Source organism: Vidua chalybeata, chromosome 5 (genome assembly GCF_026979565.1).
Source record: "Vidua chalybeata isolate OUT-0048 chromosome 5, bVidCha1 merged haplotype, whole genome shotgun sequence".
NCBI lineage: Eukaryota > Metazoa > Chordata > Aves > Passeriformes > Viduidae > Vidua > Vidua chalybeata.
The window spans coordinates 30,060,001-30,084,307 of record NC_071534.1 but is presented as its reverse complement, the minus strand read 5'-3'; the positions used below and the strand labels follow the sequence as shown (position 1 = coordinate 30,084,307).

At 41.3% G+C, this 24,307-nt stretch overlaps 1 protein-coding gene across 8 annotated transcripts in view; it reads left to right on the top strand.

The window, feature by feature from the left end:
- Window positions 1-24,307, top strand: part of PPFIBP1 (PPFIA binding protein 1) — a 102,729-nt gene that overhangs the window by 71,916 nt on the left and 6,506 nt on the right. The window contains exons 8-25 of one of the 8 annotated variants that reach the window (XM_053942229.1): window positions 2,712-2,804; window positions 3,291-3,383; window positions 5,175-5,289; window positions 6,493-6,525; window positions 7,786-7,847; window positions 8,513-8,588; window positions 9,755-9,909; window positions 10,866-10,996; window positions 12,319-12,372; window positions 12,993-13,053; window positions 14,413-14,442; window positions 16,232-16,406; window positions 17,823-17,855; window positions 20,080-20,221; window positions 20,409-20,537; window positions 21,119-21,269; window positions 22,463-22,574; window positions 22,711-22,799. In XM_053942229.1, coding sequence (XP_053798204.1) covers window positions 2,712-2,804; window positions 3,291-3,383; window positions 5,175-5,289; window positions 6,493-6,525; window positions 7,786-7,847; window positions 8,513-8,588; window positions 9,755-9,909; window positions 10,866-10,996; window positions 12,319-12,372; window positions 12,993-13,053; window positions 14,413-14,442; window positions 16,232-16,406; window positions 17,823-17,855; window positions 20,080-20,221; window positions 20,409-20,537; window positions 21,119-21,269; window positions 22,463-22,574; window positions 22,711-22,799 — 1,734 coding nt within the window. Of the gene's footprint in view, window positions 1-2,711; window positions 2,805-3,290; window positions 3,384-5,174; window positions 5,290-6,492; window positions 6,526-7,785; window positions 7,848-8,512; window positions 8,598-9,754; window positions 9,910-10,865; window positions 10,997-12,318; window positions 12,373-12,992; window positions 13,054-14,412; window positions 14,443-16,231; window positions 16,407-17,822; window positions 17,856-20,079; window positions 20,222-20,408; window positions 20,538-21,118; window positions 21,270-22,462; window positions 22,575-22,710; window positions 22,800-24,307 lie in introns of all 8 variants that reach the window. The other 7 variants (XM_053942232.1, XM_053942234.1, XM_053942230.1 and 4 more) reach the window with 7 other exon arrangements.

Here is a 24,307-nt window from a genome sequence, read left to right as displayed (position 1 = left end):
CAGGAGGCTTATCTTTTATGATGTCCTTCCTCTTTGAAATACTTTGAAATACACTAAATGCCTTTGATAAAAATAACCTAAATTTTATTTAAATAAAAAAAAATTAAATAAAATTTAGTTACTGTAATTAACTAATGTAGTTACTGTAATTGGGGACTATATGGGTTTATATAAGGATATTTACGCCAGAACTAATGAACTATTACTAAAATGTTTCTCCCTCCATTTGAAATCCAGAATAATCTCCCTCCATTTGAAATCCAGAATAATCCAGAATAGTATGATATATATTATTAGATTGTTTCTTCTTTATTTCAACACTTTATAGCTGTCAAAACACTTCAGCTTAAATGCTGGAAGGGATATCATATCTTAATTTCCATTTGATTCTGTGAAAATATGAATATCTAATTAATTGGAGGGTCTCAGCCCTTACAAAATCTATAAGAGATATTTTGGAGGCAGTACTTATTCAGAAGTATGCAGTATTTTATTCAGTGTTGATCTAATTATATTGCTGTTTATAAATTATTTTAGAAGAACTGAGTATTTAAATGAATATTTAAAATATTTGACCCTAAAACACATTATGGCATTTATGTGGAGTGATTGAAATGGAAAAAGATTCACACCCAGACTAGGAAAGCAAAACTATGAATATTGCTTCTGGTTTTATTTAGGGAAAAGAAAAAATTTGATGTCTGACAACTTGTGCAGCTACAGAATTACCATTCTGATTAAATCCTTCATATTATCCATTTGTTACTTATGTCTGTCATTGCAACTTCCCATTCCAGCTTTGTTGGTTACTCATATTCCCCATTCTTTGTCTAAACAGATGCCTCACTAGATCTTTGTGCTCTAGGATTTGCTGTCTAGATGTTCACAAACACACAGCTTTTTCAAAGCTAATTGTGTACTTAATAGAGATTTGTAATTGTTCTCTTCTTTGAATTATTCCAGTATTTCCACTTTCTCAGCAGACACCAGCATTATTTTCCTTGAGTAACATGGGTGGTCTGAGTTGGGCTGAGTTTATGTAAGAAAATACCTTGTGAGGGAGTTTATTTGGGAAGGAGTCCATAGCCAGACTAGGCCTTTGAAGCAGCAGCCAGAGGGTAAAACTGACTCACAGGGAATTATTTGTGATTTATCCACCATCACCTCCAATCTGGTTGCAAGATTGTTCTGTTTTCTGTGTCACACTGAGTATTTTAAAAGTCACATAGTTCAAATGACAAATATGTGGAGAACAGCCTCAGCAGTGAGTTCCACACAGCATATTTTGACATTGGATCATGCTGCAGGCGAGAAAACCCCCAAACAAATCAATTGTTGAGGAATTTCAGGTATACCTGAATTAGAAAGTCAAGATTAGAAATAGTAATTACTAACAGCATTAAAATGTTCTGTATTTTCACTTATAGTTTTGAGAACTGAACCTGGATCTTTCTGAAGAAATACAGATGCTGCTCTCTTAGCATCAGGTTCATTAAGCACAAAATAACAACCAGAGGCTTGTAAGCTTAGGAAGTGTGGTGTGGGATTGGAAGGCAGGTGTTATCAGGGACCCATGAATACCCTCTAAATGTCAGCTGCTGGCTTGTTAATTTATAAATATAAATCTCTATTAATTATACTGTTAGCTCTGAAAACCAGTTAGCTCAATGTACAGCATTGCTTGACATGGATAGGGTTTGCCTCAGATGTAGGAAGGAAAGCAAACATAAGGACCATAAAAATTCCTTATTTTAGGGTGCTGAAGTCCTGGCACAGGTTTTTCAGAGAAGCTGTGGCTGTCCTATCCCTGGATGTGTCCAAGGCCAGGTTGGACAGGGCTCTGAGCAACCTGGGATAGTGGAAGGTGTCCCTGCTTATGGCAGGGGGTGGAACTGGATGGGCTTTAAGGCCCCTCCCAACCCAAACCATTCTCTGACCTAGAGGATGAGGAGGCTTGGTGGAGAAGTCAGACTCTGGGTTTGTTTAACCAAGGGGGCTGGGGACACTCAGGTGTGACCCCCAAACCTGGCAGGATCCATCAGGATGGCCAGGAGGTCAAGATGGTCTCCTAAAGAGCTCTGATGTGAATTTTTGCTGGCTCCGAGTTTCTTCCAAGCCAGGCTGAATTTGGAAAGCCCAGATGCAGTGGTGCCATTGATGCTTAAACACAGGTGCCTTTGCTTGTAGAAACCTGTGGTGGCTCTTCTGTTCAGCCCTCAGTGAGAGGGCTATTGTAAGTGGTGGAAACACAGGTTTTACAGTGTCATCACTTCATATTTTGAAAAAGCAGGTGATGGCTGGTGAGGCTGGGGTAGGAGGGACAGCAGAGGGGAGGATGTGGCTTCTAAGTGCTGAAGGATGTCTGCCACTGTTTTCCATTGCCCATCCTTAGTATTGGGCTCCAGACAATTGAACAGAGAAGCAGGAGGCCTTTCCTGGCCCTCAGCACAGGGAACATAACTTCAATTTATGTTCCCCTTTGTCCTCCACCCTCTTACATTTGGTGCAGTAACACAGAAACTGAGAAACTCGGTCCCTGGATATTAAGGAAGTTCTGAGTTGCTTGACCTAGTGATGGATTTGGGTGGTGTGGTTTTGTGTACTGAGTTCCTTTTATGCCTGCTTTTCTTGTTATTACAGTCATAGCTATCCTTCTGTTTTGTTTACTGAAGTTCTTTGTTGTTTCTGGTTGTCTTTTTCCCTCCACTCAGGATTTGATCCAGGAAATAAACGAATTGCGGTTGAGGGTGGGAGAAATGGACAATGAGAGACTCCAGTATGAGAAAAAACTGAAAACAACCAAAGTAAGTGAGGCTGAGGGGAAGAGGCAGACATAAGTGTAAATCAGGTTTAAGGAATTCACTCTTTTCCGTAATCCTTGCCTGCACTCTGCAAAATCTTGAGCACTCTCAGATCCTGGAGTTCCATGGTTCTCACTTAGCAGGAGAGGCTATTCCCAAATTTCATGCTGTGGTTTTCAGTTTGAGCATTGTTTTTTATGAAGGGTAACGTACCATGCTGTTAACAATAAATGTATTACCTGTTTAGACCTTTATTTTGCATGTATGTCAAGAAATACTAGTTGCAGTATGTAAGGTGTATGCCACAGCTGTTAAAAACAGCATGTATTTTCTCCTAAATGTGCTAAAAATAAACCACTTCTGAAGTGAAAGCATTCACCTAAGTACTTCTAGCAGCCTGTTTCTCTAAGTGTCTAACTTCTCTTTGCCATTTAGCCTTGTCTCTTTTCTACCTTTAGTTTCCTCTCACTCCTCTGTCTCTGTTACCAGTCTTTAATGGCCAAACTTTCTAGCATGAAAATCAAAGTGGGTCAGATGCAGTATGAAAAGCAGCGGATGGAGCAAAAAAGCCAGATGCTAAAGGTGTGGTAGTTTCTGGATAATGCTGGGTTGTTTTGAATCCTTCATGTTCCCACCCTTTACTGGTCTGTCCTGCATTGTGCTGTCATGCTCTGTTCTTCATTAATTGCTGTGTGTCGATATGCAGTGTGCCCTTCCTCCTTAAATGTGGAAAGCTCTTTATGTAAATATTCCTTGTAAACAGCTTTTATATTGCAGGGGAGAGGATTTTCCTGCTCTGAACCTTGCGTAGGTTACACATAATGGCATTCGACTTGGGTTAAAATCACTCCCCCTTCCAAGGGAAGATTGCCTCATCTGTAGCTTACATCCATTATTCAAACAGAACTTTTTATCACCCTTTTATAGAAAATGTATTCATGAAAACTATCTGGGAAACAGTGATTCTTTTATACTGTCCCCTCTCCCACATGTAAATTTGCATATTATACTTCTAATTCAGGGAAAGAAATGCACATTGACAACCACATGCAGCTCTAGTTGCCTGTGGATATAACAGCAGCTTCTCAAGTGACAAAGAAATGATCTTGTTTTGGAGTAACACGGATCTTACATTGGCAGAAATCCCATCATAATCAGTGCCAACCTGGAGCACTGGAGAATTGTCGTTATTCCCCAGCCACTCTTGTGGAAAAAGCTTTGATTTCTTGACAATTTTAAGATTGATATATTTTTTTTTTTAATGACGCTTTAGAGCAAACAGGAACCAATTTCAGGAGATTCCATAGCTGGGCCATAGTTTGGGTTGCAAACATCACTATGTATTTGCAACAGATATCTGAGGGTAGCTCAGGAAAATACCTAAACCACACTATTCTAGTTTGGTTTATTCCATTAAGGATTTGAAACATAATTTAGAAGCTATAAGTGCCAAAATGATGAGTCTTGCCTTGTTTTGCTTTGTTTACAAACTGAAGAAATTAAATTTTTGGTGTTGGGTACAGTTGCAGTGAGGGTCCTGTCTTGATGATGCTGTTGCACATGATATCCTCGGACATCAAAGAAACATGTTACTAAACTGGGTAGGATTTGACTCAAGTTTTAAAAAGTTACATGCATGGGTCTGTGCCAGTCACTTGCTAGTGCAGATGGTTAGATCTAAGTTAAAATTTGACAGCATTTTTCTAATACACCCCAACTCCCCCAAACACCATCTGTCTTATTCCCAAGAATCTCAGCTCCAAGCTTTCTTTCCTAATGCTTGATCAGCAAACCCAAACTGTGGCAGAGGTACCACGTTATTGTCTGAACTGCTTTCCAGTATGTGTCCATGTGCTTGCTGGTGTTGTGAAATTTTTCTTCCACAGAAGCAGTGGTTATTTCTGAAACTTTCCTCAGCCTAGTATAAGCAGAGTTTCAGAATTGTTTGGCTTTGAACATGCAAAATGCCCTATAAATACCAAAACAATGTATGGAAATGTTAGCATTCAGCCTTTTCACCTGCATTTTTTTTCTATCTCTGCAAGGTTAAACAAATAAGAAAACTGTTTAGTTTTTTTTCCCCATTTTGCTCTTTCATCTTTATATTTTGGTGTGAAGTTTCTTTTCAATTATACACTAGACCAACAATTTCAGACCACAGAGCCCCTGATTTTGCTCTGTTGTGGGCTCAGAAGTCTGTTGGGATGTTCAGAGTCACTTTAGTCAATGCATCCTCAGCCAGTGTTAAATGTCAGGGGCCCCCAGTCACTTCTACCAGCTGAGGACCTGTCTACTGTGCTTCCTAGGAGGGAATTGTGGAAACATCTCATCTGCCTGTGGAAGCTGTCACTCAGTGGCTCTGTGTCTTTACAGGATGAGCTGTCAGCTCTGAAGGACAAACTAGAGCAGAAGGAAGCAGAGGTGAAAAGGTTGCATGAAAAATTGGTTTCCAAGCTGAAAGGAGAAGGGATTGAAATACTGGACAGAGGTAAGAAAGAAGGAGACTGTCACTGTGTCCTCCTCAGTCACTTCATCTGAGGTCATGTTTCCTTGTACAGGAAATAAGTGATAAAAGCTTGAATTTTCCTGAACTTTGTCTTGATGTTTACCTCTTGAAACATATTTAGAGGCTGTTGATTATGCAAGTGCTAAACTTTCTGTCACAGCAAGGTCTTGGTCAAATTAAAACAAGACCAAAAAAATCCCTAATTAGCTCCTTACATGGCTTGCATGGAGCCTCAAAATATACAGTTTATAATGGCTGAGAAATTTTTAAACTACTTTCTACAAATGCTCCAAAAACATTGTGTTGAAAAGGAAACTTCCTTTCCCCTTTAAGGAAGGGGAAAAGCCATACTGCTGAGCAAAGTATGATGTGGACCTAGCTGTGAGTAGGTGAAATCAAGGATTGATTCTGGATTTGTGTGCTCATTAAGTCTAAATCTTAATTAGGTTTGAATAAGCACAAAAATTTTACATGTTGGGTAATTCTTTTATTGGCTTGTAAAGAAGAAACTATTAGTATTTATTTGAGGGAATCTTAGATTGAGGACTTATTTAAAAGCAGAACTTTTTTGTTAAAACATCACAGAAATTTTCCACAGATTTTTGACCTGATGCAATTTCAATTCTAAATATATCTTACTGATAGTTGTTGCTGATTTTAAGATTGTGCTTTTAAAGTATGTTTTTTAGAAAAAGAAATGCACAAGAGATTAGTCTCCTCCCCTGACCTAAGGAGGAATATGCTGTGTGTAGATTGTCACATTTTATTTCGTGAAATGGTGTTTTCAAAACCACTGCCTAAGATCACTAAAAATGATCACAATGAGCTGTGATTCCATTTTTTTTAAAGAACATTTAAACGTGAACAGGGTCTGACTTCATTGCATTCATGACTACTTATATAGGGCTTTTTTTCCCTGGGGAGCTACTTGAACTCTTATTACCCTCTGGTTCTCAGCTTTATGGTTTTCAGTGTAGCTCAGCAGATCTTTTGCTGTGATGAAACATGTTTTATCTGCCTTGGACTGATACTAAAAAATGCTGCTTCCAGATAACAAATTATCTCCCTCATTAGCTGAATGAAGTGAGAAAAAGTTGACTCAGAAAGTATCAATAATGTCTTAAAAGTTATTTCGTGTCATAACCTTCATGCTAATTTCCAATCCAATGGGTTTTCCCCGCGCAGATGAAAGTTGTAAAAAGAAGCTCAAAGATAAAAGTAAGGTTCCTGGTGTCTTTCCATGAGCATTTGCATTCCAGAAGTGCTTTTCGGAATAGCTTTCTGCATGTGTTTGCAAAACTGCTTTAACAAACATTGTTAGGTTGCATCATCTATAACCCTTAGTTACACTTAGAGTAAAACTGGAGAACAAGGGTGAGTACATCACACTTAACACAAAGTTTTCTGAAGAAAATCTGATAGATAAAGGAAGATTGGGTCTCAAGAAGGCTCACAAAGCAATTGCCTCTCAGTGAAATGCAGTTGCAATCCAGCAAACCAGATTTTCAGCCAGCATAACTGAGGGAAAATCACTGCAACGATGTGTCTAAATGTCTTTCATCTAGAAAGCCAGCCAGGCAGCTTCTTTTCTTCTTGTATTTCATTAAGAAGGAGAATGTTCTTCCTGCTCTGTTTGCTTTCCATGAATTTTTAGGAAGTTGAAACAGGGCTTTTCTGCCTGCCAGTTTGGCCACCTGCCTACATTTGTAGTGAAATTTGACTTTTACCTCATTCATGCAAGGTAGATCTTTAAGAAAAAATGGAGATTATTTCCATTCTTTTTGTATTCCTAGCCCAGAACACCTCCAGAGTATACATGTCCCCATGTCTTTATACTTCTTGGTAAATAAGGATTATAGATGTTGTCTGTGTTAGGAACCTTTCCCAGGCCTGAACTGCCATGTAATATTCCAGCATGACTGCTCGTCACAGCAAACACCTGTGTCATTCCACTGTGCCCTCCTCATTGCTCCATCCATGCTGAATTAGGGGTGAGCATCACTGCACAGTGCTTCCTTCATCACATCCATTAATCCCCTGGCTTTGTTGAGTGGTTTTGGGGTGGTCATTGACTGTTGTTCTGAGGATGTGTTTTATTGCATTCCAAATGTAGTATATTGTTTATTTTGAACTTCTTGTTTTGCAAGTATTTGGTTATTTTAAAGATGGAGATAGTGAAAGTCTAGCAGTAGTTTTACTCTTGAGTTTTCCATTCTTCTAAGGCTTGGAGAGGGGTGGGGGAGGAAGGAAATTTCCTAGATTTCATCATTTCCTTGATAAAAATGTCAGAGAAGAGGTTTTAAAGAAAAATAGCTTCCTTCTTTGTGTTTGCATCTAAAAAAGAATTTAAGTGGCTTATGTTTTGTAACTATGTGAATCTACTTTCAGATATTCCTGAGTTGCTTCTTGATTTTTTGTTTTTCTTACTTCCTTACACTCTTATTTAAATTGACTTGGAGAACTGTATTGTGTTTTTAGATATAGAGGTACAGAAAATGAAGGCGGCGGTAGAATCTCTAATGGCAGCAAATGAAGAGAAGGTAGCAAAGTCATTATTTTTTCAGTAATCATTCATCAGATTGATTTAAATATCTAAGAAAACCTTCACGTGTGAGCTTTTCACAATTCACCTAAAAACCAGATTTTTAAGCATCAATGATTTTCTGCAGTCAGAAAAATCAGATTTGTACAAATCGATGATTTTCTGCAGTCAGAAGCACTGCAGTGCCTTTCAGGGGCTATAAGCATTTATGAGCTCTGCGCATGTGCACAGGATCTGTTCAGAGTCCTTACACTGTTGTTTTATTAAGTTCAGTGTTGTTAATTTGCACTGTGTTCTGCAAATTTAAAGATCTCCATACAAGTGCAAGATCACAGGCTGTGTTTCCAAAAGGTCTTTTCTGTGAAGTATGAATTATTTTCATACATGGTTTTATGCTTTCAAATGCATGTATATTTTGTAGGATGTTTTCTTTTGATCACCAAAGCCCTAAATCCTTTGTATATGGCAAATTTATTATGCTCTACCTTTGACTTAATAAGGGAGCTGAAATCTACTTTCAAGGCTGGGACAGTTCTGGTGATTAACCAGATGATAGTTTCATTTCCCATTTTTAGTCTCACAGCCAGTTAAACTAAAGGATCTAGTATTTGTACTTCTTATTTCTGGGGGAGGAAGCACAGTCACAACTTCCTTTCATTTTAGGATCGGAAGATAGAAGAGCTTCAGCAGTCTCTGAATAGGTACAAGAAAGTCCAAGACATGGTGATACTGGCTCAAGGTAAAAAAGGTATTGTACAACCAAAAAAAAAAAAAAAAAAGCAACTCTGCTGTCATTTAAACTCCAGGTGTGTTGTGGTGGTGAGCTTAACCGTGTGACTGAAGCAGGAGCTGTATCTATATTACAACATGTAATGGCCCGTTCCATATATTTTAAGACTGGTGAAGGTTTCCAGACCCCTTCAGAGGGTGAAGATTGTCAACAGCCCAACAAGAGTGAGGAAGCAAAATATGTATCTTTGTTGTGTTGGATTCACACCATGCTGAGTGTTGGAGGGGGAGCAATTTTTAAACTTTCTTGCAGGGCTGTGCCTTCAAGCACAGGAGGGTGTTAGAACAGACTTTGATTCTCTGGGAACTCTGCTCCATGGTCACTTCATGGAGCATGGACAGAGATTTCAGGCAGTGACAAATGGGCAAGAGAGGTTTTTGCTGTGAACAGACTTAGGTTTGTGTTTTCCTTCAGTTTGTGTTTGCCTTTTGTTTGTGTTTTGGCAACGAGCACTGAATTTCTGCTCACCTTTTAGAAAGTATTGGTTGTCTTTCACAACCAGTCCAAGCCTTTTGGTAGCACTGAGGCAGCTCAGGAGCATCCAGGGTGGAAGGAGCAGAGGATGCAGACACTGGTGTGGGCTTCAGCACTACCTGAATGAGACACACTCAGTTTGTGGCAGGCTGCAGACCTGATGTGGTCACTTCCAGGCTGGTGACAGACTCCTGAGCAGTGGGCTTCATTTTTCCATTTTTCAAGGGTACGTTGAAGATACCACAGAGACATCTTTTCAGGGCTATCAAGTTTCAGTGAGACTGGACCTTCTTACTTTTCCATAGTAAATTAAGGGAAACAAAGTATTTAGAACAAAATTCCAGAACAGACAGGAATTAAGTACTCCAGTTTATTCAGCTTGTTGAAACTGATGCCACTAAATGCCCTGAGGGTATTTGCTGGGCTTTTTGACCTCCCTCTGTTCCAACCCTGCTGTGTTGTGATGGTTGAATTGGGAAGTGACACTTAGCCATGACTCCCTTTCTCCTGTTGTAGTCTGTCCTAAAAAACCCCAGCAATCAAATCCTTCCAGTTTTGGCCCATAACTGAGCACGCTGGCTGCAGCTTGTGTGGGAGCAAGGGTTGTAAAACCAACAAGTTTCCATGTTCTCTCCCTTCAGGCAAGGAAAGTGAAAGTGAAGATTTGAATTCAGGGTCTGTTTCCACGGGTTTATTGGACACACCAAGTCTGACTGACCCAGAGAAAAGCCCATCCCCAACCCCAGTAACTGTGTCTCCAATCCATGATGAGTTCAACGTGAATATTCATGAAGAGGTAGGTTGTTGGGGTTTTTGTTTGTTTGTTTGTTTGTTTGTTTGTTTTTGCTTTATTTAATACCATCGTTCCTTGAAAACACTGGCTTGTGCTGGATTCATATTGCAGATGACAAAACTCAAGTTTCTGAAAAGATTTTTTTCTGGGTTTCACAGTTTTTTGTAATGTCTCATATCCTTTTGGGGAAAGCAGTTTTCTTGTGAAAGCTGCTGAGGAATTTCAATTAAACTTATTTTTCTTAATCCACAAATGGGATCAGGAGATAGAATAAGTCATTTAGATCTGTTCTCATGATAAATACAGCTATTTCTATTAGTCATAGAAATTATTTTTCTTATCAAATGTTGCTGTTTTAGGAGCTACATTTCCTTTGGCATGAACCTGAAGTAAATATGTTGGGACTTACTAAATATATCTTGTCGTATTTAAGAGGATGCAATCATAATTGCATCCATTCAGTTAAATGTTATGTAGTTTGTGGTTCAATCTCTGATTTTTACAATCAGACTTTCCAGTACAAAAACTATAGATCTCTTCTCTAAGCTCTGAGTCAGAGCAGGGTCTTGACTTAAACAGCAAGAACACACTATGAAGGAAATGGAATTAAATCAAATGTTTAGCAGCTTTTTTGTATTCTCTAAGTCTCTGAGGACAGGATTAAAGCTGAAAAATGGACAAGCCTTCATGGTGTCTGTGGTAGAGACACATTTAGCAGGCAGTCTTGCAAGACTTGTGAGATTTTTGTCTATGCTTTAGCTTAGCTATGCAATGATTCATGTTTTATCTGCAGTGCCATCTTTCAAGGAGCAAATAATTCTATTAGAATATGGAAAAAATCACTTTTGAAACCTTATTTCAGATCCTTTTCTTCATGGTTTATCTGTTACTCTTTTTTCATTTATGATTGCTTAATTTCAGCTCAGAAGATTGTAACACATATTCTTCCTTCTTTTCAGAATTCCTTACAGATCCACACCAGCATTTTACAGATTTCAATCCCTTCCTTTTCATCAGCATCTAAGAGCTCAGAAACTATTGCAGAGAGACTGAAAACACACCCTAGGCCAGATCCTGCAAGTGAAATGAGGTATTATGGTTTCTGTGTATTTTTCAATTGTAAATCCAATATTCTATGACATTTAAGGAGAGCAATAATCTGTCAGTCACTGAATTACCAAGTCATTAGCCAGGTAAACAAGGCTAGGAGTCCCTTGGCTAGCTGCAGCAAACCAAGCTAATGTTCCAGGATTTAAGCATTGATTAAATCCTGAGTAAGCATGGGCTGGTTTGGTTGCTGTTGTAGCAGCACTCATGGTCTGTACCAGCTGCTTCAGAAGGAATGAGCAGAAGGAGAGGGAAGCTGATCTAATACATGAAGGCCATAAAATCATTATTTTTGTCTAGGTTTGTATCATGGAAATCTGGCTGGCTCTGCCAGCCCTGGTGATTTGTGCTCAGACATTCTGCACAGCTGCTAAAGTTGGTTGTAAGGCACTGCCAGGACAAAAGGGCTTCCAGCTCTAAGCTGAGGAGGGGAGGAAACCCAAGGGATGTATGGCTGCAGCCTGGGGCTGTGGCTGAGCTGTGGCACCCAGGAACCAGTGACAGCTGCTGGGTGAGGAGCGGCTGTCACCTTTCACCACCATTTCTAATCCTGCACCCTCCTTGTCCTGGGAGGAAACCCAATCCCTGCAGTCCTGCACTGTCACTGCAGGGAGTACAGAAAAGCACCCCAGACTCACAGCTCAACAAACACTGTGCTTGACTTTTTTTTTCTTCTGGGTCCAAAACCCTGGCTTTATCTTAAAAAGTATCTAACACTAAGAATCCAGAGGCAAGGAGATGTTGTTGACTTGAAACAATCAATCTTTTTCAATCTCAATCAATCTTTTTCGATCTCAATGTGAAGCATCAGTGCAAGCTCAATTTGATGTGTGATTTTTCCAGTTCCAGCTGAGGAAAGGATCCTGTCCAGAAGCCCAGCTTTGCTCAGTTTTTGCTGTGCATATTCCTCATGCAGCTCAAGCCATCAGCAGCAGGGATTTTACCTGTGTCTCCTCTTGGAAAAATCTAAAGCAAGCAATGAACTGCAGCAAAGTGCCCTGTGCTGTGGGTGGTGACCAGGAGATGGTGACCTCCTCTCCTTGTTCTGCTGCAGACCCTGCTGGAACCTCTGCATTTATTGAAGCTGAATAGTTCAGTATTGTCATCATCTTACACTGAGAGTTGTCTTTCCTGGGGCTCTTGAGCTCACCTTTGTCCTTTACCTTTTACAAGGCTTGCTACCATAGCGGGGAAAATTTGCCATGTGTTAGTACCATAACAGCTGAAGTGAAAACAGAATTAAAGCAGGCTGAGATCATAGGATTTCTGTCTCAGCCTTTTTTCATATCTTTTTTGTTTTTACAGTGAAGGAAGATCAACAGGCTCCTCTCCTGAAACTCATCTGTGTGATAGTCCAGTGTAAGTGTCATCAGATCTGTTCAGGGGACATATTTAAATGTGATGGCCAACTTGAACCCCCACTAAGCACCCCCTTTATTTTACATACCTATGTAAATAGGTCAGTTAATTCTAGCCAAGATGATATTGGGTGATGGTAGGTGTCTGCTCATGTCCCATGCTTGCATGATCATTATTTTCCAATGCTTTATCTGGGCACATGGTACTTCCTGTTACATTGTGAAGCATCTCTAATTTGGTGGTAGACTGTAAATATTCTTTGAAATGTATAGTTTTCCACAGTGCATGCACACATGGTTTGCTTTTTTCTTTTGATAGTGAGGAGAATGTGATCAGCTGACTACAATGAGAAAATAATTTTAGTTTCTGCCACATATCCATATTCCCTAAAGCAGCAATTATTCCAGTGTGGAAATTCTTGCAGTATCTCATTAAATTACATGGGCTCTGATTACTGCATTTACTGCACTGATTACTGCATCTTAATTCAAAATATCATTGGGTTTAGTATATCTCATCATGTATTATAATTCTGTCTTTAAAGCTGATTCCTTTGAGTGTCTTTATCTTAGCAAGTTTAATTCTAATAACTGAGCTTGGGTTTTATGTTATTGTTTCAGAATTTCCACATTGCAGAAGTCCAGCAGTCTGAGCAGTTTGAGGAAAGAGGCATCTGAAGTGGTAGGTTTGGTCTCTTACTTCCTCCCATCTCCTTGCACATAGGTGTGACATCTCTGTTGTGACACTGTGGGTGTTGTGTTGCCTTCTGAGAAATTCTGAGTCAGAGCAGAGTTCCTTGTGTTGGCAGTGGTCACACACACATGACATCTTCCACATTCTAGTAAAGAAGAAAATCTGTCCTTGAAAACACAGGTGCTTTTTTTTCTTCTTTGTATGAGGCTTTTACCTGAGACTCTCTTGCTGTGTTTTTGCTCAGATAATGAGGTGGGATTTTTTTTACTGGATATGCTTTTCTGATTTAAGACAAGAAAAAAATAACTCCCACCACCACTTCCTACCTGTGTTTAAGGTGAATAATTTTGGGAGGCCATGTAATTAATGCCCTGTTACTAGAGGACACAAGGAAAAACGATGTACCACAGCTATGGTCACAATGAAGAGACTAATTTATTTCCTTTGACTCTAATAATTTATAGTTCTCAAAAGGTGTCAGTGGATTGGAGGGTGAACGTGCCACCTCTCCAACGACACTAGACAAACTACCAATACATCAAATTTCTCTGCCTCTATGAAGGAATGCAAAACAATAGGTTGTTTACAGAAAGTTGCGTGAGAAAGTTTTCTACAAGAATGTAAACTTAGAAGGCTTTAGAAAATCTTAAAAAATCAGGGCGACAATGCACTGTAAAATAAATCTGGGCTGAGTATGTGTTAGGTAGTCAGAAACAGAATACAGAGCTGTTTGATGTCTGGGGATAGCTTCAGTTTAGGTTTCTGTGGAAGATCAAAAGCAGCTAATCTCTAGCAATGCAATCAAATCAGTGCAATTCATGTGCTCTTTTGTGACAGCCTGAACTCCAGGAAGCTCCTGAATTCCCTGATACCTCCTTGCCTTGCAGTGTAGGGGGGAGGCTGACAGGACTGAAAATGTCACCAGAATCTGATAAGAGCTGGAGTTCATGGGTTGGGGATCTTTGATTTTTTGTTTGTTTGGACAGACAGAAGTAGAGGCTGTGGATGTTTTATCTACTTGGCTTCTACCCCATTTGGTTCCTGCTCTGGGTCCCCTCAGGCAGCTCTGCCTGTTGAGTGCCTTAATATTCTGTGTGTCACTAATCATGTGCACAGCTAATCCTTCACAAAGTGATCCAAAGCAACTCTATTTCCATGTCAGCTCACTGACCTCAAAGCAAGCAAGGCTTAATCTGTGTGAAATACAGCTCTGAAGAGATTTATTTTGGGGAAAAGGAACAGTCAGGGAAGGGTATTTCTGTCAGAACTTAACTGGGGGTAATCATAATGAATTGAATACTGGCTATAAACCATGACTTTTTCAATGTCTTAATCTTTCCCAAACAGGACAGAGACTGTGCACAGAAGCCAGCAGAGGTAATGTCTGTGTATGGTGATGTGTCCTTGGAGAAAAACGGGCAGTGAAAAGGTGTTGGCAGGCTGGGAGGTGTGGAATTGCCACATGCAGGTCCAGAGGGGAAATGGAAGTCCTGCAGACAGGACAGGGAGGAGTCTCTGGTGGCTGTCACCATCAGTGGCACTGCTCAGTCCTCAGCACCTCCTTGCCTCCTCACACATGGAGTATTTTCTGGTCTGATTGAGCTCAAGGTTACCAGCTAAGCTAATGTTTTTCCCCCACTAGATAATTAGCAAAGATAACCATTAAGCGTTTTACTGACTCTGTAATTATCTTTGATTCGTGTCTCTTTAAAAACCTTTGGGTTTCTCAGTTGTTTTCTGTGAGTAGCAAATGTGTTTCTGAAAAGCCTGTCATTGCAGAACAGTCACCCTGTGGTACCTTAAGGCTACATCTTGCAGTTCTTACCTCTAGGAACACCTGAGCAGAGGTGACAGACTTCAGATACCACTCATAGGATGAATGCTGTATTGATTCAGCAAAAGCCAAAGGATTGTATTTGGGCTGTGAAAGGTTTTGCTTCCTTCTTTCAAAGAGACAGTGAAACAGCTGGCAAGGATAAAGTACTGCTTTAAATTGGCTAACTGGAGTGTCTGCTATCTCTCTTGGCATTTATACTCCTTGCTTGATCTGTAATTTCCTCTTTGCTTTGGCAGTGGACACAGTCAATTAATCCATTAATTAAGAAATTGCAGAGCAGTGACAGACAGAAAGAGCTCTCTGACACTTGGCAGAAAACCAGTGTACTGTGGGGTGTTGTCTCTCTGCTTCCCACTTACTGCCCCTACAGCTGCCAGTGGGGGAGACAGAGACCCTGGAAAGCTGGAGAAGTTCAAAGCCTTGCAGAACTTTGTTTTTGGCTTTTCCATACTTTTAAGTCAGCCTTACAGAAATTGAGGAACATTTTAAAGAACACAATTTACTCTTAGCAGGTAGTGATAGTAATCCTGGATCCTGAACCTGTGTCAGGGTTTAATCCCAGCTGACAGCAAAGGACCCCACAGCTGGTCCCCCTCCCTGCCCCAGTGGGATAGGGAGGAGAATCAACAAAAGAAAAGATAGAACTTGGGGGTTGAGATATGAACAGTTTAATAATTGAAGCAAAGTAAAATAACAACAACAACAACAACAACAATAATAATAATAATAATAATAATAATAGGGAGAGGAAGAGAGAGAGAGAAAAAACCCAAAAAAGACAAGTGATACACCACAATACTATTGTTCATTCCCCACTGGCCAATGTCCAGCCCATCTCCAAAATATGATTGGCTCCCCTTCCCAGTAACCTCCCCCAAGTTTATATACTGGGCATGGAATTCTGTGGTATGGAATATTCCTTTGGTAACTCAGGTCAGCTGTCCTGGACATGCTCCATCCCAACTTCTTGTGCACTTCCTTGCTGGCAGAGCGTGGGAAAATGGAAAGTCCTTGATTCAGGGCAAGCACTGCTCAGCAACAACCCAAACATCCCAGTGGTATCCACATTATTCCCTACTAAATCCAAAACACAGCGCTGAAGCCTTACACAGCCTTGAACTAAGAAAAAGTTAACTCCATCCCAGCCCAAACCAGGACAACTTATTCAAATTAAGATCTTGTTTATATTTTTCATTATGGCTTTTACATTCTGTGTTCTTGTCGTGATAAAGAAGGACTTCCCAGCTTATCTGCCAGCAATCACTTTGCAGGCTCGCAAAAGGCCTTCTGCAATTCCCTTATATTGACTCTTTCTTTCCCTGATTCAAGCAGGTTAAACCTCCTGTGGAAGGCAATAATTTTGCAACCCTCCCTCCCAAGTCTCCTTCTCACGGTGGCACAGGTGACGAGGACAGTTTTGGCACCCGCAAAGTCAGATCTTCCTTTGGCCGAGGCTTTTTCAAGATAAAAAATAACAAGAGGACTGCAAGTGCCCCCAATCTGGGTAGGTACTGTGCCTCTGCATTCAGATTCTGTGCATTTTGAAGCATCTTAACAACAGCTGTAACTGCCTTAAGAAGCAGGAAAGCCAGCCTTAGTCTCACTGTGACTTGGTGGCACTTCTGACAGTAGAATGTTTGGAAAATACCAAACAGCAAGGAAAGAAAATCACTGATGTAAGGAAATATTTGATGTGGTTCAGACTCTGCTGTGGTATCTCCCCTGGGACCTTGTAGGGGCTTGATGCTGTCTGGCAGTAGTCCACACATGGGATTTGTGGGCTTTTTTTCCCCCTGGGTCATCCTTGGTTTATCTTTCATAAGATTTTCAGATATACAGAAATAGGACAGCAGCACTTAGTCTTTCTCCCTTTTTTGTACTTAAGCAGCCTTGCAAAAGAGGTGGTGACAACAGGAACAGGATTGGCAAGTCATTCAAGCTCACATTGATTTTTTACCTGTAGTGTTGGTGGGGGGATTATTTTGTTATTGTCATTTGGTGACATTTGCATATGATGAAGAAATAAACAAAATGTTCTGCTTAATGCAGAAGTCGCTGTTGCCATTAACTGGAATTCTACTTACATTTACTGCTCTGCTCTAGCAGTCTTTCCACTGATCCAGTTTAAGCATCCAGTGAATCTCTGCATCAGATCTGCCAGACATCTGAGGTTTTTGTTTTTCTCTTGCATGAGATTCAGGAATTTAGCTCTCTATTTCAGAAGCCTGAAGGGGGATAGCTTCTGCTTTGTTACTTACTCCAAGAGAATTTTAGATTTTTGTTCAAAGCAAGTAGCATACCTACATATTGATAATATGCTGCCCATATTTGCCTGTGACATATGGCCTGGGAAGTTGCTAGCTTACTTGGAATAGATGTACAGTCTATTCTGAGGGTAAGACTCTTCACTTTGGTTTATTTCATCTTTGCTTTTGTGTAATCCATTGTGTTGTCCTGAAATTTATTTGCCTAACAAAGCGCAGTACTTGTGGCTGCCATAAAGGAGTGGAAGATAGGCCATCTAAATCAGGGTGCTGTGACTTTGAGTAAGTTACTTATGTTATCCAGTTTTCAGTGCTTCCATCTGTAAAGCTGCTGTCCAGGTATTTGCCACTTCACAGGAGCAGTGGGTCCTGGAGCAGATGGCTTCCTTCCACTGAAGTGACTGCAATGCCGTTTTTCCCTCCCCATCACAGAGTTCTGTTCCACTCCTTTGTTGTGGAAGGGAGTTTCCCAGTGCCTTGGTGCTCCTAATCCCGTGTGAATTCAGCATTCGTGTGGCGCTTGTGTCTCCCATCACTCTCTCCTTTTGTCCCATACTGTGTCGCCGTGAGTTTTGAATTGTGTTTGATCTTGTGCCTCTGCGTGTTCTCTCCCGTTGTGCTGCGTGTGGGTTTGTGCCTTGTGTGGATATCTGAAGATCGCAGTCGAAGTGCCAGTGCACCTACTTTAGGTACAGTAATCCTGCATGTCTGCCCGTGCCAGCCCTGTGCCCTGACTGCTGCTAACAGCTGGCTGTGGCCACTCTCTTCCCAAACCACAGCCAGGCACCAGAGCTCTGCATTGGAGCTTCTGCCCATCACTAAAAGGAGTTTTCATGTAACATCTGCCCTCTGCTAAAAGTCAGCTGTGCTGTTCCTGAGTAGCTGCTACTAATGAGAGATTGCGGGTCAATTTGCAGAGACTTTTGCTGTAACTTTGAGCACAAAGTTACCACAGACCGAGGTAACAGGTGAGAACTGGTGATGCTTAGTAGTTACCTGTGTGCTGCCACCTGTCCCGGATCCACTGGAAGAGTTTGAAGGGTGGTGCAGTAAGGAATGAGCTGTATTTCCCATGCATTCATTTAAGGGAGTTCTGAGGGAAAGCATGTGTAATTCCTCTTCTAGATGTAGTTGTATTTATGATACAATAAAACAAATGAGAAATAATTGGGGCAGATGGGGAAGGAGCCATTCACACAGTAAAATAAAAGCCAGTCTTGTGATGTGAGCATTCCCTGGGTGGTTCTGGCAAGGGCAGGTGAGACCTGCCTTAGGAAGCAGAGCTGTGTCAGTAGGGTGCTGGTACAGCCACGCAGGGTGGCAAAGAGACTAAGTGCTCTGGACCCTCTCTTTTTCTCACATGGCCCCCTAAATGTTATCTGTTCTACAGGGTTGTGTCAGTGCATGAAAAGGAGCCAGGTATGAGGAGCAAACAGCACAATTCCCGCAAATCTCTGCTACTAATGCACCCAACCTTGTCCTGGTGTTCTCTCTCTAGAATGCCATTTCCATGTTTTTTGTTTTTTTCACTTTACCTTCTACAAATAAAGCAAAACTCACGAATGCCACAGCCTGGTTCGATGTTAGTGCTGTCTCTCTCACTGGCAGGATCCCTGTGTTCAATAGTAGCCAAACCAAAGTGCGTGGAAATGATCTTTTGTGTGACCTTGTTGCTTTGCTGCAAGGTTTGACAAGGTGGAAAATGGGACATGTTCATAGGTATTCTGGCTGAACCATCCAAAGTTTGCCCAGCAGAAGGTTACACTGGCAAAGCCTAGAGTTTGTTGCTGGTCATGGCACTTCTGTGGCCATCTCAGCATTAACTCTGTGGCTTGAGACCACGTGTCCCAGCAATATAAGCTCTGCCTTGATGCATTGTTTACTTTTCTCCTGGAAGTCTGAAAGTCCATTTCAAACACAAGTGATGGTCATTTAATTACAGAGCTATATTAAATGATGCTGCAAGTCATTCCAGGCTTGACTGCCTTGCCACAGCTGCTTCAGCTGAACAAGCTCGTGCTCTCACTCTTCCCCAGCAAGCAACTGGCGTAAACTCCACGTGGTAGTTTTATTCAGCTATCTGGCACTTGCTGACACATCTCTGCTTATGTAGTCTAGTAGATACTGCAATTCTCTTAGTTTTCTTTTTAAATGATCTTTAAATTGTTTTTTCCTTTAATAGTTTAGCTTTTGTGGCAACTTCCCCTTAGGGGACAAGAGCCCTCAGGTTTGTTGCCATGGAAATTAGTTACAGATCAATGATTTAATGCTTTTACAGTGGTGGTAATGTTGAGGGTCTCTGATCAGAGATGTTTTGTTCACTCAGAAGATACAGTTCAGACAGAGCCTAAACTCCATGGTGTTCCTCTGAGGAGGAACAAAATATTCCAGTTTGAAGAAGTGAGGGGAAGAGGGACCTCCTTCTGGGGCAGGAGTTTTATTGCTGGAATTTCCTGGCCAGGGAATGAAATACTACAGCTTATTGGGAGGGATATCTGCAGGGAAGTTACTTGGCTTTCTGTGCTTTGGGGACTTCTGGTTTAGTTCCCTGCCACTGCCCTGAATTGTTTCTGGGCACACACGTGCCTTGGCTCTGTATGTGAAAGCACTGTAGGAGCACTCCCTGAGGAAGAGTAAATTTGGGATTTAATTCACTGCTTGATTCACAAGGTGGATTTTCCCACCTTGGGTGCAAGGCACTTAACTGAAGCAGAGCATTGCCTTGGAGCATTCCCAGCCAGGCCCATGAAGGAGGAACATGTAGCGTTTCTCATGGATTTTCCCATCCCTCTTTGTCCTACTTTCTTGACATGGTGGCTGTCAGTAATTTAGCAGGAATCATTCCCAAGGTTGGGAGCATGTCTGTACAGTCTTGCACAAGAGGGTCTTGACAAAACTTTTGCTTTCAAACAGCTGAAACAGAGAAGGGATCTACAGACCACTTGGATCTGGCTGGCTTGCCCCCTCGCCCAACAGAAGCAGATAGTCTGCAGATGACACCACCTTCTCCAGATTCCAGGAAAAAGGCCAGGGGGATCAAGAAGCTGTTTGGAAGGTGAGAGACGACCATTCTCCAGAGTTGGGGCTTGGGCAGGGGTTTGCTGGGGACACACCTTCTTTTCTCCCCTGCTGGCATGTGGCTCCATAGTTTAACATCCTGAGAGCAGCCCATGTGGTATTTGGGAGTGGGCTGGGGGCAGGCCTTTTTCTTAGCCAAATGTGCATGTGCTTGCTTTCTTTAGGCTGAAAAGAAGTCAGTCCACCACCTTCAACCCAGATGACATGTCTGAGACAGAGTTCAAAAGGGGAGGGACAAGAGCCACTGCAGGGCCCCGGCTGGGCTGGTCTCGGGACCTGGGGCAGTCCCACAGGTAAGACACCAGTGGGGCCAATGTGCTTGGATCCGGCGGCTCCGGCCAAGCATGGTGTCCAAAGGAGGAGGGCAGTGCCAAAATGAAACGTCCTCTTTCCTGTCTGATTCAAACCAGGCAGATCCAGGCCAATTCCTCCTCTGAGAGAGGGTCCCTGCAGTGTTGAGGTGGTCTGGGTGGTGGGGTCCTGCTGCTGGGCTGTCACCTTTGCAGGATGGGGCCCTGAGGCAGCACGTGAGCCCTCATGTGGCAGTGACAGATACTCCTTCTGTGCCTTTCCTGCTGCACTTCCAGGGATTAAAGGAGAAAGTCTCACTCCAGTCTCACTCCAGAGCTGTAGCCATGCTAGGCAGCAGAGGTGGCTCTTTTCAGTAGGATTATAGGAAGCCATGTTTATTGTGACAGTGGCAACAGATCAGCAGCGCCCAGCACTTCATCATGATGATGGTTCCCGCTCAGAGATTGTCCCAGCTCCCACAAGATATTAATTAGGCTTAGCTTTTGGTTTTCTCATTATTTGTGAGAACAGGAGTTTGGAAGCTCAGGATTTATCAGTCTTTCTTGGGTAACATCTCCCGCAGTGAGCTGGACATGCCATTCGCAAAGTGGACCAAGGAGCAGGTTTGCAACTGGCTCCAGGACCAAGGGCTTGGCTCTTACATCAGTAATGGCAGGCACTGGATATTGTCTGGGCAAACACTTCTGCAGGCTTCTCAGCAGGATCTGGAAAAGGTGAGGAATACCAGAAACACTCCTTTCAAATAAAGGTACCAAAAAAAAAAAAACCACCACCATTTCTTTGCATGTAAATCTGTAAAGGTCTGTAAAGTGCACCTAGTAAAAAATATAAACTAGATGAGTTTTCAAAATACTGTCACTTGCAGTGATGCCAAATCCATTTCTTTTTATCTGAGGCTTTGTAGAAATGTAATGCTTCATTAAGCATGGACACATCAATTGACTGTAGCACCCTATAAAAATATGCATGTGAGACTGCCTCATCATCGTATGGGTTTGTAGCCCTGCTTCATTAGCTCTCATATGTGCTACAGTTATTTTATGCCTTTGTGAGAAGGGTGTAAAAAGGTGCTATTTTGTTTTGATTGTATTTTTTGTCCATTTTATACAAAGAGGAATGATTGTCTCTGCCTTTAATTGTTGCAGAATCACTTCTCTATTTTTAAAAATGAGAAACACAGAAGAAATTTATCCAATTTACACGTTTAATCCATAGTATTTGCTCAAGTTTGAATTTTCAGCTTCTAAAAAATCGCTCTCCTCACCAAATACTAAGCCTGTTTTCTCAATTGGATAGTTACACTACAACTGGAATAGGAGAAGTGTATTATGAACATAATGGCTCATAATAGTGTTATCAGAGGTAGCAATAACCAGCAGGCACTCCTGGAAGTGAAAATGGGATTAAAGAGATCCTGGAATGGCTGCACTTGTAACTAAACTGGGGAATAATGTTATGCATTTGGAAGCATTAATGAATTTCAGTAATTCCTGGGACATTCCTGTGCTCTGAACTAAATAATTATTTTAACTTTACCTGCCTAAGTGGGAGAGGATGAATTAATCCCAGCAAGTATTTTTTTGAATGCTAACATTTTTATTATACTTTGGGGCTTTTTTTAGCCTGGTATGAGAATATTGTGGCCAACATTTTAATGCAATTTGGAATCCATCACTCATTGAAATTAATCTGCTACACTGTGAAACTAACCCACCCCAGTAAGTGGGCCTTTCCCTAGTGCTGAATGTGTGCTAAAATGATGCTGAAATTCAGCAAAAACAAAATGCACCTGCCAGGTCACCAGCAATGCTGTGTAAGTGTGACTCTCAGAAGCCCTTTGTCACTCAGCAGAGGGAGGAATAAAACAGATTTTATTCTAGATTTACTGTTTTTCTTCCTTTCACAGGAGCTTGGGATAAAGCACCCTTTGCATAGGAAGAAGCTCCAGCTTGCTCTGCAGGCACTGGGATCTGAAGAGGAGAACAACCATGGAAAACTGGATTACCACTGGGTTACCAGTAAGATTTTACTGCATGCTGAAGCAGTAAAAGGGGTCCCTAACAGTGGCTAATTTGGAGTGCTGAGGATGGGAACATTAAGTGGTGCTGGGTAACGTGGCTGCCACTCTTAACAGGAGTGTCTGTCCTGCCCTAGGGTGGTTGGATGACATTGGCCTGCCCCAGTATAAGACCCAGTTTGATGAGGGGAAGGTGGATGGCCGCATGCTCCATTACATGACTGTGGTGAGTAAATGGTTTCTTCCTTTCCTGACGTCCTTTCCATGTCCCTTCCAGTCCCTTCCAGTGTTCAAAGGACCCCTTTAAACTCTAGTGAGTGTCTTGTGTTCATGCCAATAGCTGTAACCTATAGAAATCAGATACTGCTGCTCACCTGCAAGCATTTCCTAAGTTCTTTCCATCTCTAGAGCTACTAGATTCAGGTGGAAGAGCAAACACAATAAACAAGAATTTGGACTTGTGCATGAGAAATGGGCAATCCCAAGCTTAACAGCTGTGTGTGACACCAGTGTGCTGAGTCAGGGCTTTTGTACACAAAAGTGTGCAAATGCTGTGGTTGTCATTCATGCTTTTGCTGTTCATATTGTTATTAATTAATAGAAGCAGGTGGAATCTTTTTCTTCAGTGAGCAAGTATTCTATCAGCTTGCTTGCTTACTTACATGGAGCTTAGGTGAAGAAAAGCCAAGCAATTTCCTTTGAAGAAAATTGCAGTTCTGAGAGCCAGCTTGTTTGAAAGCAGGCTACACTTAACAGCTTTTGCATTTCAAAGTGCTTAGAACAGGCATCACCTCCCCACTCCCCACTTCACTGCCAGTCAGGTTTCCTTTGTGCAAGGACTCAGGTAAGATGAGATAAGACCTTCCTTCTTACAAATGACACAAATGCAAATTGAACATGGCTAATATTAATTCTTTCTGTACAACAAAGAAGAAATCAATCACAGCCCTGCTCTCTCATGAACCATGAGTTACCTTTTCATGCCACAGTTGCATGTGTTTTGCATATGTTTTATGCCATGGTTTGCAATTTTATTTATGATAAGATTGTTTCTTCTTCTTAACCATGCGTGTGATGCCAGCAGCCTCCATTAAGTTTGATGTTGTGTTGGGAGAATTTACTACCATTGTCACTGCCCTTTAACTGTAGATCACTGGGGATATTTTTAGAGCAAGTTTAACCATCAAGTTAGGACAACAGATTGATTAACATCAAATTATGACAACAGATTGACAACAAAATATGCAAAGTATTAAATTAATACTTCTTATGATCTTTTGAAGTTACTCTGACTCAAAATAAATAATAAGGAACATTTATTATTTTATAATAAATGAAATAGCAAGCCATGACATAGTAACCTATTGTCAGATTCATCACAAAGTTAGCTAGACTGTGGGATGTTTGGGTAAGCAAAGAATCTTGTCTTAAATATCTGACAAAATAGATTCCAGTGTTCAAAGCATATAAGTAAAACTGAAAGATTAAGCCAGGCTAACCCTGGAACAAGGGTGCATAAATTTATTTAAGTTAGCCAAATTGCACTTGGAATTTGAGACACTTTCTTCTTCCCTGTTTTTTATTCTAACCATAGAGAATGCCCCAATTTTCAGGGTAATTTATTTTTTCAGTTAAACTTCTAGCTGGACATTTGAGGTAACTTCTGGCAGGATTAAATGCCAGGTGAGTCTAGTGTAGTGTGTTGGTGCTGCCCTGGCTCTTACCCTGTCACTG